The 12533-nt window shown below is 34.2% G+C and overlaps 1 protein-coding gene across 1 annotated transcript in view; it reads left to right on the top strand.

Annotated features, from left to right (window-relative positions):
• The window catches only part of LOC133323192 (myosin-VIIa-like), a gene marked incomplete at its 3' end in the record, with an annotated part of 51695 nt that overhangs the window by 11970 nt on the left and 27192 nt on the right, over window positions 1-12533 (top strand). Inside the window, exons 2-5 of the mRNA XM_061532147.1 lie at window positions 3523-3789; window positions 7491-8612; window positions 8956-9471; window positions 9539-10510. Coding sequence (XP_061388131.1) covers window positions 3523-3789; window positions 7491-8612; window positions 8956-9471; window positions 9539-10510 — 2877 coding nt within the window. The remainder of the gene's footprint in view (window positions 1-3522; window positions 3790-7490; window positions 8613-8955; window positions 9472-9538; window positions 10511-12533) is intronic.

Below are 12533 nucleotides of genomic sequence, written 5' to 3' on the forward strand. Positions count from 1 at the left end.
CATAGTCAACCGGATGACCTATTTATATTTGTTTGAAGTCGATTTACACACATTATGGACAAATCTAGGTAGATTCACATTTAGATAAATATCACATATTTTATTTCATCCCATTTCATGTTAATAGTCCTGTTTAATGTACCCATAGTGGTGAAGGGTATCCTAGAGTCGGCCCCGTCCGACTTTACTACTTTCCTTACTGGTTATTTTTATACCCTTCACCACACTGCGGTACAGGGTATTATGTCTTTGTGCATATGTTTGTAACAGGCAAAAGGAAACGAGATAGACAGATGGTTCCTTTTGAGAATATGCATAGAATCACTTTCTAAGTCGATTTATGCATGTCCGTCCGTCTGTCTGTCTGTCCATGTTAAATTGTAAACAAAGTACAGGTCGCATTTATGATCCGAATTGGATGAAATTTGGCATAGGTCACTTATTCGACCCAAAGACGAACCCTATTAAAATTGGGAAAAATCGGTTCAGATTTAGATATAGCTCCCATATATATATTTAACCGATTTAATGTAAACGGTCCCTATATATCTTTCGATTTGCACGAAATTTGGTACAGACTAATCATTTAAGTCTAGAATGATGTCTGCCAAGTTTTGTAAAAATCGGTCAAGATTTAGATATAGCTCCCATATATAGTTCCGTCCGATTTCATGTAAATGGTGCCCCAAAGTCTTTATATATCTTTCGATTTGCACGAAATTTAGCATAACGTATTGAATTAGGCCTATAGTGATGTCTCTTAAGTTTCGTGAAAATCGGTCCAGATTTAGATATAGCTCCCATAAATAGTTTCGTCCGATTTCATGTAAATGGTGCCCCAAAGTCCCTACATATCTTTCGATGTGCACGAAATTTGGCACAGCCTAATCATTAGGTCTAGAATGATGTCAGCCAAGTTTCGGCAAAATCGGTCAAGATTTAGATATAGCCCCCATATATAGATTCATCCGACTTCCCGAAGTCCTTATATATCATTCGATTTGCACGAAATTTGGCAAAACGTACTGAATTGAGCCTAGAATGATGTCTGTCAAGTTTCAAGAAAATCGGTCCAGATTTCTATATAGCTCCCATTTATAGTTTCGTCCGATTTCATGTAAATGGTGCACCAAAGTCCCTATATATCTTCCCATTTGCACGAATAACGTACTGAATTGAGCCTAGAATGATGTCTGCCTTGTTTCGTGAAAATCGGTCCAGATTTAGATATAGCTCCCTTTTATTATAGATTGATTTTAAGTAATTGACGCACCATGGAACCAATAGGAACAAAACGTTCTGAAATTAGTATAACCTAACCTGTGACAAGTTTGTTTGAAATCGCTTAATATTTGGATAGAGGTTCCATATATATTTTCGCCCGTTTTAAAGTAAATTGGGCATCAAACTCCTCAGGTTAGTCAGATTGACATCAAATTTTGCACAACGTACAAAATTGAGTATATAATTACGTAGTTGCGTTTTCTAGAAGTACAGACATAGCCCAATGGATGACCTATTTATATTTGTTTGAAATCGATTTATGGATAGATCTAGGTAGATTCACTAATAGATAAATATCACATATTTTATTTCATACAATTTCATGATAATAGTCCTATTTAGTATACCCATAGTGGTGAAGGGTATCATATAGTCGGCCCCGTCCGACTTTACTACTTTCCTTGCTGGTTTTTTTTTTTGGAAATTCGCCTATTTTTGACCACAAACTAAGTTAAAGAATATGGAAGTTCTTCATCGATTGGCTTTATCCTAGTTCATACGATAGCTATACACTCCCAGAGAAACGTGTCAAAATTTGGAACCCATTGCATTATTAGTTTTTGAGATATCGTGTCCGCCATTCGTAAAACACTGCTTCGAGAAAGATGAGTTTAAAGTTTGAGAATCACTCTTGCCGCCACTTGATGCTGGCACAATAAATCGACTATATCTTCAAGAGTTCTTGAGGTTTTCACTTTAAATTTTGTAGGGACATTCTTGAAATAGTGTAGATTGGAAAAAATAAATAAATGTTTTTGACACCGTTTGTTTGTTTCCTACATCAGTTTGTTTCTTACATCGGAATTTTAGCCACACTATCCGAATTCTTTGGCTATAATAAAGTTCAATGTGGGATGGAACGTCAATTTTCACTTGTAGTACTCTTTACCTCAAGGTGGAGATTCATTATGTTTGCAACCGGAAATATTTACCTTAGATTCCGCGAGTTGATATCAGATATAACTTAAAATATTTAATATATAATCCCATGTTTTGACATATCGTTTGTCCTTCGAAATCGATATTATGTGGCATATCAGATTCCGGGAGAATAAAAAACTTATTTCCAAAATAGATTCAATATTCCTTTTGGGATACAGCTTACTTGATCGGCGTCCTCCAACTACTCACTTTAAATGGGGATTATGTGGACTACATGGGGATATTCTTTTTCCACGAAACTTTTTTACTTTTTTTGCACCAATTACCTTAAATCGGACTAGAATGTATATGGGAGCTATATGTAAATCTGAACCGATTTTTATGAAATTAAGCACACATTATTATGACGCAATTCAATACGCTGTGCCAAATTTCGTGCAAATCGAAAGATGAATAGGGACTTTGCTGCACCATTCACCTAAAATCGGGCGAAACTAAATATGGGAAGCTTATCTTAGTCTAAACCGATTTCACGAAACTAAGCACACATCATTCATAGTACACTGCAATCAAGAACCCGAAAATACCGAAAATTGGGGGTACCCTTATATGGGGGCTATCCGAAAAAATGGAACTATATACATAATTTATTGTGGAGAGATTTGGTACCTATTAGGAACTCAAAATACAAAATTACAGTCAATTCGGTGGAAAAATACGATTAAAAACCCCAAAATACTGAAAATTAGGAGGTATCGTTATATGGGGTCTACCAAAAAAAGTTTACCTATATTTATAATTTTTTGTGGAGGCAAAAATAACAACTCAATGTACCAAATTTCAGCGTATTCGGTTGAAAAACGCACTCAAGAACCCCAAAATACCGAACATTGGGGGGTACTGGGAGCTATGCCTAAACGTGGACCGATATATCCCATCTTCGAACTTGACCTGCCTGCAGACAAAAGACAAACCTATGCAAAATTTCAGCACCCTATCTCAATTCCTTCAGAAGATAGCGTGGTTACAACAGGCGAACGGACGGACGGACATGGCTAGATCGTCTTAGAATTTTACCCTGATCAAGAATATATATTCTTTATAGGGTCGGAAATGAATATTTCGATGAGTTACAAACGGAATGAAAAAATATTCCGCTATGTATATCATTCTAATTTATTTGAAGTTGCTTTAAAAATCACTTTTCTATCACTTTACTTCGGTCTAAATTTCGCAAAAACATTGTTTCCTTATCTTGTTCGCCTTTTACAACATACAACAATTTTTTTTACAATATTATATTTACCCGTTTATAAATCTAGCAATAAATATTATTATTTCCCTACTATTTTTCAGGCTGAATATGTATGGGTCAAGCCACAAGAGAATGCACGCAGTGAATTTGCAATACCGTTTGGGGCACGTGTTGTTCGAACAGATAAAAATCGTACACAAGTTACCGATGATTATGGGAAACAATATTGGGTACCCAATTCAGATATTGTCAAAGCAATGCATTTGACATCACAAAACGGTGTCGATGATATGATAACGCTGGGTGAACTACAAGAATATACAATTCTGAGAAATTTGGAAATACGCTACAAACAGAAGAAGATTTATGTAAGTACTAATTTCTTATAATAATAAAAATATTGATAAAAATCAAGAATTCGTTTTTCGATAAAGTGAAGTGTGTTTAAATATTTTATAGCCATAATATACAATTCTCTTCCCATTCTTAGAAATAAAGTTTTCTTTAGTGGGTTACTTAAGAAACAGAGTATTGTGGGTTAGGTTGGATTTAAAATAAACAAATCATTTAGAAATCGATTGCGGATATAATTAATAGAAGTTATGAATCAACATTAGTACCTTTATTTCGTTGAACTTTACGAAATGGATGAATAAGGTTAAGGAACTACCAATATACCATATTAAGTCCTTTTAAAAATTCATGCCTCAAATAGTCTTTGAAAAATATTCCTTTTAAAAATCCACGCCTCAAATAGACATTGAAAAATATTCCTTTTAAAAATCCACGCCTCAAATAGTCTTTGAAAAATATTCCTTTTAAAAATCCACGCCTCAAATAGTCTTTGAAAAATATTCCTTTTAAAAATCCACGCCTCAAATAGTCTTTGAAAAATATTCCTTTTAAAAATCCACGCCTCAAATAGTCTTTGAAAAATATTCCTTTTAAAAATCCACGCCTCAAATAGTCTTTGAAAAATATTCCTTTTAAAAATCCACGCCTCAAATAGTCTTTGAAAAATATTCCTTTTAAAAATCCACGCCTCAAATAGTCTTTGAAAAATATTCCTTTTAAAAATCCACGCCTCAAATAGTCTTTGAAAAATATTCCTTTTAAAAATCCACGCCTCAAATAGTCTTTGAAAAATATTCCTTTTAAAAATCCACGCCTCAAATAGTCTTTGAAAAATATTCCTTTTAAAAATCCACGCCTCAAATAGTCTTTGAAAAATATTCCTTTTAAAAATCCACGCCTCAAATAGTCTTTGAAAAATATTCCTTTTAAAAATCCACGCCTCAAATAGTCTTTGAAAAATATTCCTTTTAAAAATCCACGCCTCAAATAGTCTTTGAAAAATATTCCTTTTAAAAATCCACGCCTCAAATAGTCTTTGAAAAATATTCCTTTTAAAAATCCACGCCTCAAATAGTCTTTGAAAAATATTCCTTTTAAAAATCCACGCCTCAAATAGTCTTTGAAAAATATTCCTTTTAAAAATCCACGCCTCAAATAGTCTTTGAAAAATATTCCTTTTAAAAATCCACGCCTCAAATAGTCTTTGAAAAATATTCCTTTTAAAAATCCACGCCTCAAATAGTCTTTGAAAAATATTCCTTTTAAAAATCCACGCCTCAAATAGTCTTTGAAAAATATTCCTTTTAAAAATCCACGCCTCAAATAGTCTTTGAAAAATATTCCTTTTAAAAATCCACGCCTCAAATAGTCTTTGAAAAATATTCCTTTTAAAAATCCACGCCTCAAATAGTCTTTGAAAAATATTCCTTTTAAAAATCCACGCCTCAAATAGTCTTTGAAAAATATTCCTTTTAAAAATCCACGCCTCAAATAGTCTTTGAAAAATATTCCTTTTAAAAATCCACGCCTCAAATTGTCTTTGAAAAATATTCCTTTTAAAAATCCACGCCTCAAATAGTCTTTGAAAAATATTCCTTTTAAAAATCCACGCCTCAAATAGTCTTTGAAAAATATTCCTTTTAAAAATCCACGCCTCAAATAGTCTTTGAAAAATATTCCTTTTAAAAATCCACGCCTCAAATAGTCTTTGAAAAATATTCCTTTTAAAAATCCACGCCTCAAATAGTCTTTGAAAAACATTCCTTTTAAAAATCCACGCCTCAGATAGTCTTTGAAAAATATTCCTTTTAAAAATCCACGCCTAAAATAGTCTTTGAAAAATATTCCTTTTAAAAATCCACGCCTCAAATAGTCTTTGAAAAATATTCCTTTTAAAAATCCACCCCTCAAATAGTCTTTGAAAAATATTCCTTTTAAAAATCCACGCCTCAAATAGTCTTTGAAAAATATTCCTTTTAAAAATCCACGCCTCAAATTGTCTTTGAAAAATATTCCTTTTAAAAATCCACGCCTCAAATAGTCTTTGAAAAATATTCCTTTTAAAAATCCACGCCTCAAATAGTCTTTGAAAAATATTCCTTTTAAAAATCCACGCCTCAAATAGTCTTTGAAAAATATTCCTTTTAAAAATCCACGCCTCAAATAGTCTTTGAAAAATATTCCTTTTAAAAATCCACGCCTAAAATAGTCTTTGAAAAATATTCCTTTTAAAAATCCACGCCTCAAATAGTCTTTGAAAAATATTCCTTTTAAAAATCCACCCCTCAAATAGTCTTTGAAAAATATTCCTTTTAAAAATCCACGCCTCAAATAGTCTTTGAAAAATATTCCTTTTAAAAATCCACGCCTCAAATTGTCTTTGAAAAATATTCCTTTTAAAAATCCACGCCTCAAATAGTCTTTGAAAAATATTCCTTTTAAAAATCCACGCCTCAAATAGTCTTTGAAAAATATTACTTTAAAAAATCCACGCCTCAAATAGTCTTTGAAAAATATTCCTTTTAAAAATCCACGCCTCAAATTGTCTTTGAAAAATATTCCTTTTAAAAATCCACGCCTCAAATAGTCTTTGAAAAATATTCCTTTTAAAATCCACGCCTCAAATAGTCTTTGAAAAATATTACTTTAAAAAATCCACGCCTCAAATAGTCTTTGAAAAATATTCCTTTTAAAAATCCACGCCTCAAATAGTCTTTGAAAAATATTCCTTTTAAAAATCCACGCCTCAAATAGTCTTTGAACAATATTCCTTTTAAAAATCCACGCCTAAAATAGTCTTTGAAAAATATTCCTTTTAAAAATCCACGCCTCAAATAGTCTTTGAAAAATATTCCTTTTAAAAATCCACCCCTCAAATAGTCTTTGAAAAATATTCCTTTTAAAAATCCACGCCTCAAATAGTCTTTGAAAAATATTCCTTTTAAAAATCCACGCCTCAAATTGTCTTTGAAAAATATTCCTTTTAAAAATCCACGCCTCAAATAGTCTTTGAAAAATATTCCTTTTAAAAATCCACGCCTCAAATAGTCTTTGAAAAATATTACTTTAAAAAATCCACGCCTCAAATAGTCTTTGAAAAATATTCCTTTTAAAAATCCACGCCTCAAATTGTCTTTGAAAAATATTCCTTTTAAAAATCCACGCCTCAAATAGTCTTTGAAAAATATTCCTTTTAAAAATCCACGCCTCAAATAGTCTTTGAAAAATATTACTTTAAAAAATCCACGCCTCTAATATTATTTGAAAAATATTTCTTTAAACAATCCACGCCTCCAGCTTCTAATAGTTCTGGAAAAATGCACTTCCAATGACCTTGAAATTTTTTCTTTAAACAATCCACGCGTCTAATAGTCCTTGTAATAGATATGAGCGTGCCGCTAAATGGCTTGGCTTGAGTCTTTGCTATTGATCATTGGTTTTCACCTACAATCCAATACTAGTGGTTCGTGTATACGTTACTGATGCGAGCTTCGCCATCTAACGGCAATTTTGCCCACTATGTAATTTAATATGATTTTTATCGAATGACCATATACACCCTATTTCGGGACTCGGTTCCTCAATTTTCTTAGGAAAGCAGCAGAAACTGAAAATTAATATTTAATTGCTTCGAAAATTGAAAACAATAATTACACTATTTCTTAAGAAATGGAATTTCCCATTAATAATAAATCCTATTCTTTCTTCATTTCAGACCTACACCGGTTCCATGTTGGTTGCAATTAATCCCTACCAAGTCCTGCCTATATATACAAATAAACAAATCAATGAATATCGTGGCAAGAAAATCAATGAATTGCCGCCACACATATTCGCAATCAGTGATAATGCCTTCCAAGAGATGCGACGAGAGAAGACAAATCAATGCATTGTCATCAGTGGTGAATCGGGTGCTGGTAAAACTGAGAGTACAAAATTGATTTTACAATATTTGGCTGCCATTAGTGGGAAACATTCATGGATTGAACAGCAAATTATTGAAGCGAATCCCATCATGGAGGCATTTGGTAATGCCAAAACTGTACGCAATGATAATTCCTCAAGATTTGGAAAATACATTGAAATTCGTTTCACCGAAACGGGTGTAATACAGGGTGCCAAAATTGAACAGTATCTGCTGGAGAAATCACGTATTGTCTCACAGAATCATGATGAACGGAATTATCACATTTTCTATTCCATGTTGGCTGGTCTGAGTCCCGAGGAACGTAAACGATTATATTTGCAGGAACAATCACCGGCGAAATATCATTATTTATCGCAAGGTGGTTGTTATAAATTACCTGGAAAGAATGATGCCAAAGATTTCGCGGATATACGTTCAGCAATGAAAGTGCTATCCTTTAGTCCCGAAGAACAATGGCAAATATTCAATATATTAGCCGCAGTTTTGCATTTGGGTAATTTGGGTTTTAAAGCCACTGAGGTCCGTAACATGGAAGCAGCTGAAGTCAATGATCCAGATAATGCGGCCAGAGTCTCGTCGTTGCTGGGCGTAACGAAAGAGGCACTATGTGAAACGTTAACCCAGAAGACAATGATAATTCATGGAGAACATGTGGTCACTAGTTTGTCGAAGGAGTATGCTCTCGAAGGACGTGATGCTTTCGTGAAAGCTTTGTATGGCAATATATTTGTACATATTATTAAACGTATCAATGATACGATTGATAAGAATCCTGTGAAAAATATTAACACTATTGGTGTATTGGATATATTTGGTTTTGAAAATTTCGAGGATAATAGTTTTGAGCAGCTGTGCATTAATTATGCCAATGAAAATTTACAACAATTCTTCGTAAAACATATCTTTAAGGTGAGTATTTGTGGATATAATGTATTTTTAGTATTCTTTTCCCGTAAGGTAGGAAGCCTTTTCACATTTGCCTACCAATTTTCGATAGTGGTCTATGTTACGACTTAGTCCCCATATAGGAATGGGATCGGTTTAATGTACTTTGAAGCCAAAAGTCATTTTGATGTTCATACGAAATTTGACTCAATCGAACGCTTCGGGTTCTGCGATGCCGCATTGCCTCGAAACCACTACAACTTTTCATGAATCGGAAGAACGTCTTGGTCGCGTCGGTACAGGAAACCATGATTCTATTTTATTTCTTATAAATCAATAATTATATTTTCGTCATCTTTCATTGCAGATGGAACAATCCGAATATCAACAGGAGAATATCAGTTGGCAACATATTGAATTTCAAGACAATCAAGAGGTGCTCGATATGATCGGCATGAAAGCCATTAATATTATGTCTCTTATCGATGAAGAATCGAAATTCCCCAAAGGTACTGACTATACGTTGCTCGAAAAATTGCATTCGCAACATGGTAATCGTTCGATTTATGTTAAAACTAAATCACGATCCAATACTCTATTCGGTATTCGACATTATGCCGGTGTGGTTATGTATAATCCTCAAGGATTTTTGGAGAAGAATCGTGATTCATTTAGTATGGATTTAAATACGATGATTGCCAAATCGAAAAATAAATTCCTGAAGGAAATTTTCCCGGTGACGGTACCATTCGATACGATTAAGAAACAGGTGACGTTGTCGGTGAAATTCCGCAACTCTTTAGAGTTGCTGATGCGAACATTGGCGGCTGCTCACCCATTCTTTATACGCTGCATCAAACCCAATGAAAATAAACAACCAAATGTAAGTTTTGGGGAGAGATATTACAGGAGAGAGTTTTAAAATAATTCGGCTTCTTTTCTTTTTCTAGCAATTCGATCGTGAACTATGTGTCCGCCAGCTACGCTACTCGGGTATGATGGAAACTGCGCGCATACGACGTGCTGGCTATCCCATACGCCACACCTACAAGGAATTTGTGCAACGTTATCGTATTCTCATGCGTGGCTTAGGCCCCTTGGACAAGGTGAACTATCGCCAAGTCACTGAGGATATTTGCCATAAAGAATTATCACTGAAATCGGATCATCAATTTGGTTTAACGAAAGTTTTCCTGAAGGATTGTGACGACGCCCTATTGGAGGAGGAAAGGTCGCGGGCCATACTCAAAGCCATTGTTACCATCCAGAGAGCTGTAAGACGGTTAATATTTAAACGTTATATGGAAAAGCATCGTAATGCCGCCATTGTGATACAAAGAAATTGGAGAGCCTGTAAACCACGTCGAGACTTCTTGTTAATGCAGAGGGGTTTCCATCGTCTGGCGGCCAAGGTCCAATCACGACAATTAACCTATGATTTTGTCCAACTACGAAGACGTGTAACATTGCTGCAGGCCCGCTGTAGAGGCTATTTGGCACGCAAGGAATTCCGAGCAAAATATGCTGAACGTTTGCTGAAGATAAGAGAATTGCGGGCCCTGAGGAAACAAGAGGAGGAACAATATCGCCGGGAAGGCGAACGTCGTTGGAAGCAGCATGCTGAGGATAATTATCAGAAACGTCTGAAAGGCATCGATCCTCTGAAGAAAAGTCCTGCCCCTACACCACGTACAACAAATACAACTACAACTAATGGCCATGTTAAACCGGAGGAGGAACGTAATAACAACAACTACATTGATGACGAGTCCTCGAAGAAAATTGTCGATGATGTCTTTGGTTTCCTCAATGATGCCGATGTAAGTGGCCCAGTGGGACCCAATGTTAAAGAGAAATCTCTAATGTTTGAGAAAGTGTTAAGTAAACCTCGTATAATACCCACCAAATTGTTATCGCGTCCGGTAAATTATTATGAATCGAGCGTACCCCAACCTCCACCACGAAAATATGCAAATCAAACACGTCTGTAAATAAATGTATATGTGTGTGTAGATATTACCCTGTCCCCATTCCTTTTGTTTCATGCGAAACAAAATAAAATAAATTGGAAATTGTATGTTTTTTATAAATTCTATAAGACCTCCATAAACCCCTACGATCGATTGGTGAATATGGTGGGTAGTATTAAAATTTCATTTCCATTTGTGCCAGTACATACCCGCTTTCCCCCACAATAAAATACCCTTGCCATTTTCCCAATCCCCACGTTTCACTGGTAGTTTGTATTTTTTTTTCTTTTTTACCTAGAGATAAGTTTTCTATCCTGCCTCAATCCCTCACTTTGCAAGATTATTTGTTTGTTAAATTATTTGTACAAAATATTTATAAAAAACGTAATTATAATTAATTATGTATTTTGTTTGTTATTTCTTTTTGTTTTCTTGTCAACAACAACAACCAAACCTCAAAGTATTTTATGTCAAAACAAGTATGTATAATTATTTATTGTAAATAAAATTCTATTAATTTATATCCATGACATGGAGATTGTATAAAAATGTTGTAGTTTTGTATTTTTGTGTCTATATACATTCATATATTACTTTGGAATTATATTTGATCTTTAAATGCTTTGTGTGGCTGATTATGATGGTGGTGGCGGAAGCTTTTTTGCATTAATTGTGTTGTTTAATTATTATATTATAATGCACCATAAACATGATACTGTATACACAAAATTAAAGTAATTATAATATAATGATATTACCCCACCATCATCAATCAATCCACCGAGGCACTTAAAGGCAATGATTCTCAGCTTATAAAGGTCTGATCCCGGGTAATCTTTGGCCCAGCTTTAAATAGGGCAAATATGCTATATTAAACATTACAAAGACGAAAAGTAATAATATTGTTGAACCAATCCGAATACGTAATAGCTACATTGCTGCAAATTAAACCTAATTGAAACTCATTGTCGGACAAAACAGGCCACATTATTCCTTATTAGATCTTGAAGAATTCGCATACTGTAAGCTTTTTCTATAAATTCTTCGCTGGTCGTCAAATTAGTTCTGCAAATGAACAAATTTCATTACAAAATGACGTGAATTATGTTTTGTTGAAATCGGTTCGGGTGAAAAAATGACCTACAACATGTAGTGTGCTTTCAAAATCACTTAAAAAGGTGGGAACATTTATATGGAGACTATGTCACGGAATACCAAATTCGGTGGGCAAATTTGACTAACATTTTCAAAATATTAGGTTGGGAAAAAAGAAATCCATTAGGCCGGTCGTTGAAAATGTCGATAAAATCGGAGAAATTATCGAAATTGACCGGCATGTTAGCAGTAGTAACATCGCCCAGGGGCGGGAAAAAGAAATCCATTCGGGTGAAAAATTGACCTACAACTTGTAGGGTGTTTTCAAAATCTCTTAAAAAGGTGGGGACTTTTATATGGAGACTATGTCACGCAATACCAAATTCGGTGGGTAAATTTGACTAACATTAATCAAAATATTAGGTTGGGGAAAAAGAAATCCATTAGGCCGTTGGTGAAATGTCGATAAAATCGGAGAAATGATCGAAATTGACCGACATGTTAGCAGTCGTAACATCGCCCAGGAGCTAAAAATCGACCATAAAACTGTTTTAAACCATTTACCCAAAGCTGGATTCAAAAAAAAGCTCGATGTTTGGGTGCCACACCAATTAACAGAAAAAAAAACAGTAAACAAAAGTTCAAAAGTCGGACGGGCTGACTATATGATACCCTTCACCACTTTGGGTACATACAAAACATGTTCATATATACAATATCCTTTACCTAAAATAGAAATTGGAGGACCATTGAAATGGACGAAATTAACTGCGCGAAGTACATAGATATTTGAACTAAATTAAAACAACCCATACTAAAATCTAAAATTTATGAAATATTGAATGTCAATCATCGAGCAAAAAAATTGAACTAAATTAAA

This window comes from Musca vetustissima, unplaced genomic scaffold (assembly GCF_032173495.1).
Source record: "Musca vetustissima isolate MV318-11 ecotype Yass unplaced genomic scaffold, APGP_CSIRO_Mvet_v1 utg8163, whole genome shotgun sequence".
NCBI lineage: Eukaryota > Metazoa > Arthropoda > Insecta > Diptera > Muscidae > Musca > Musca vetustissima.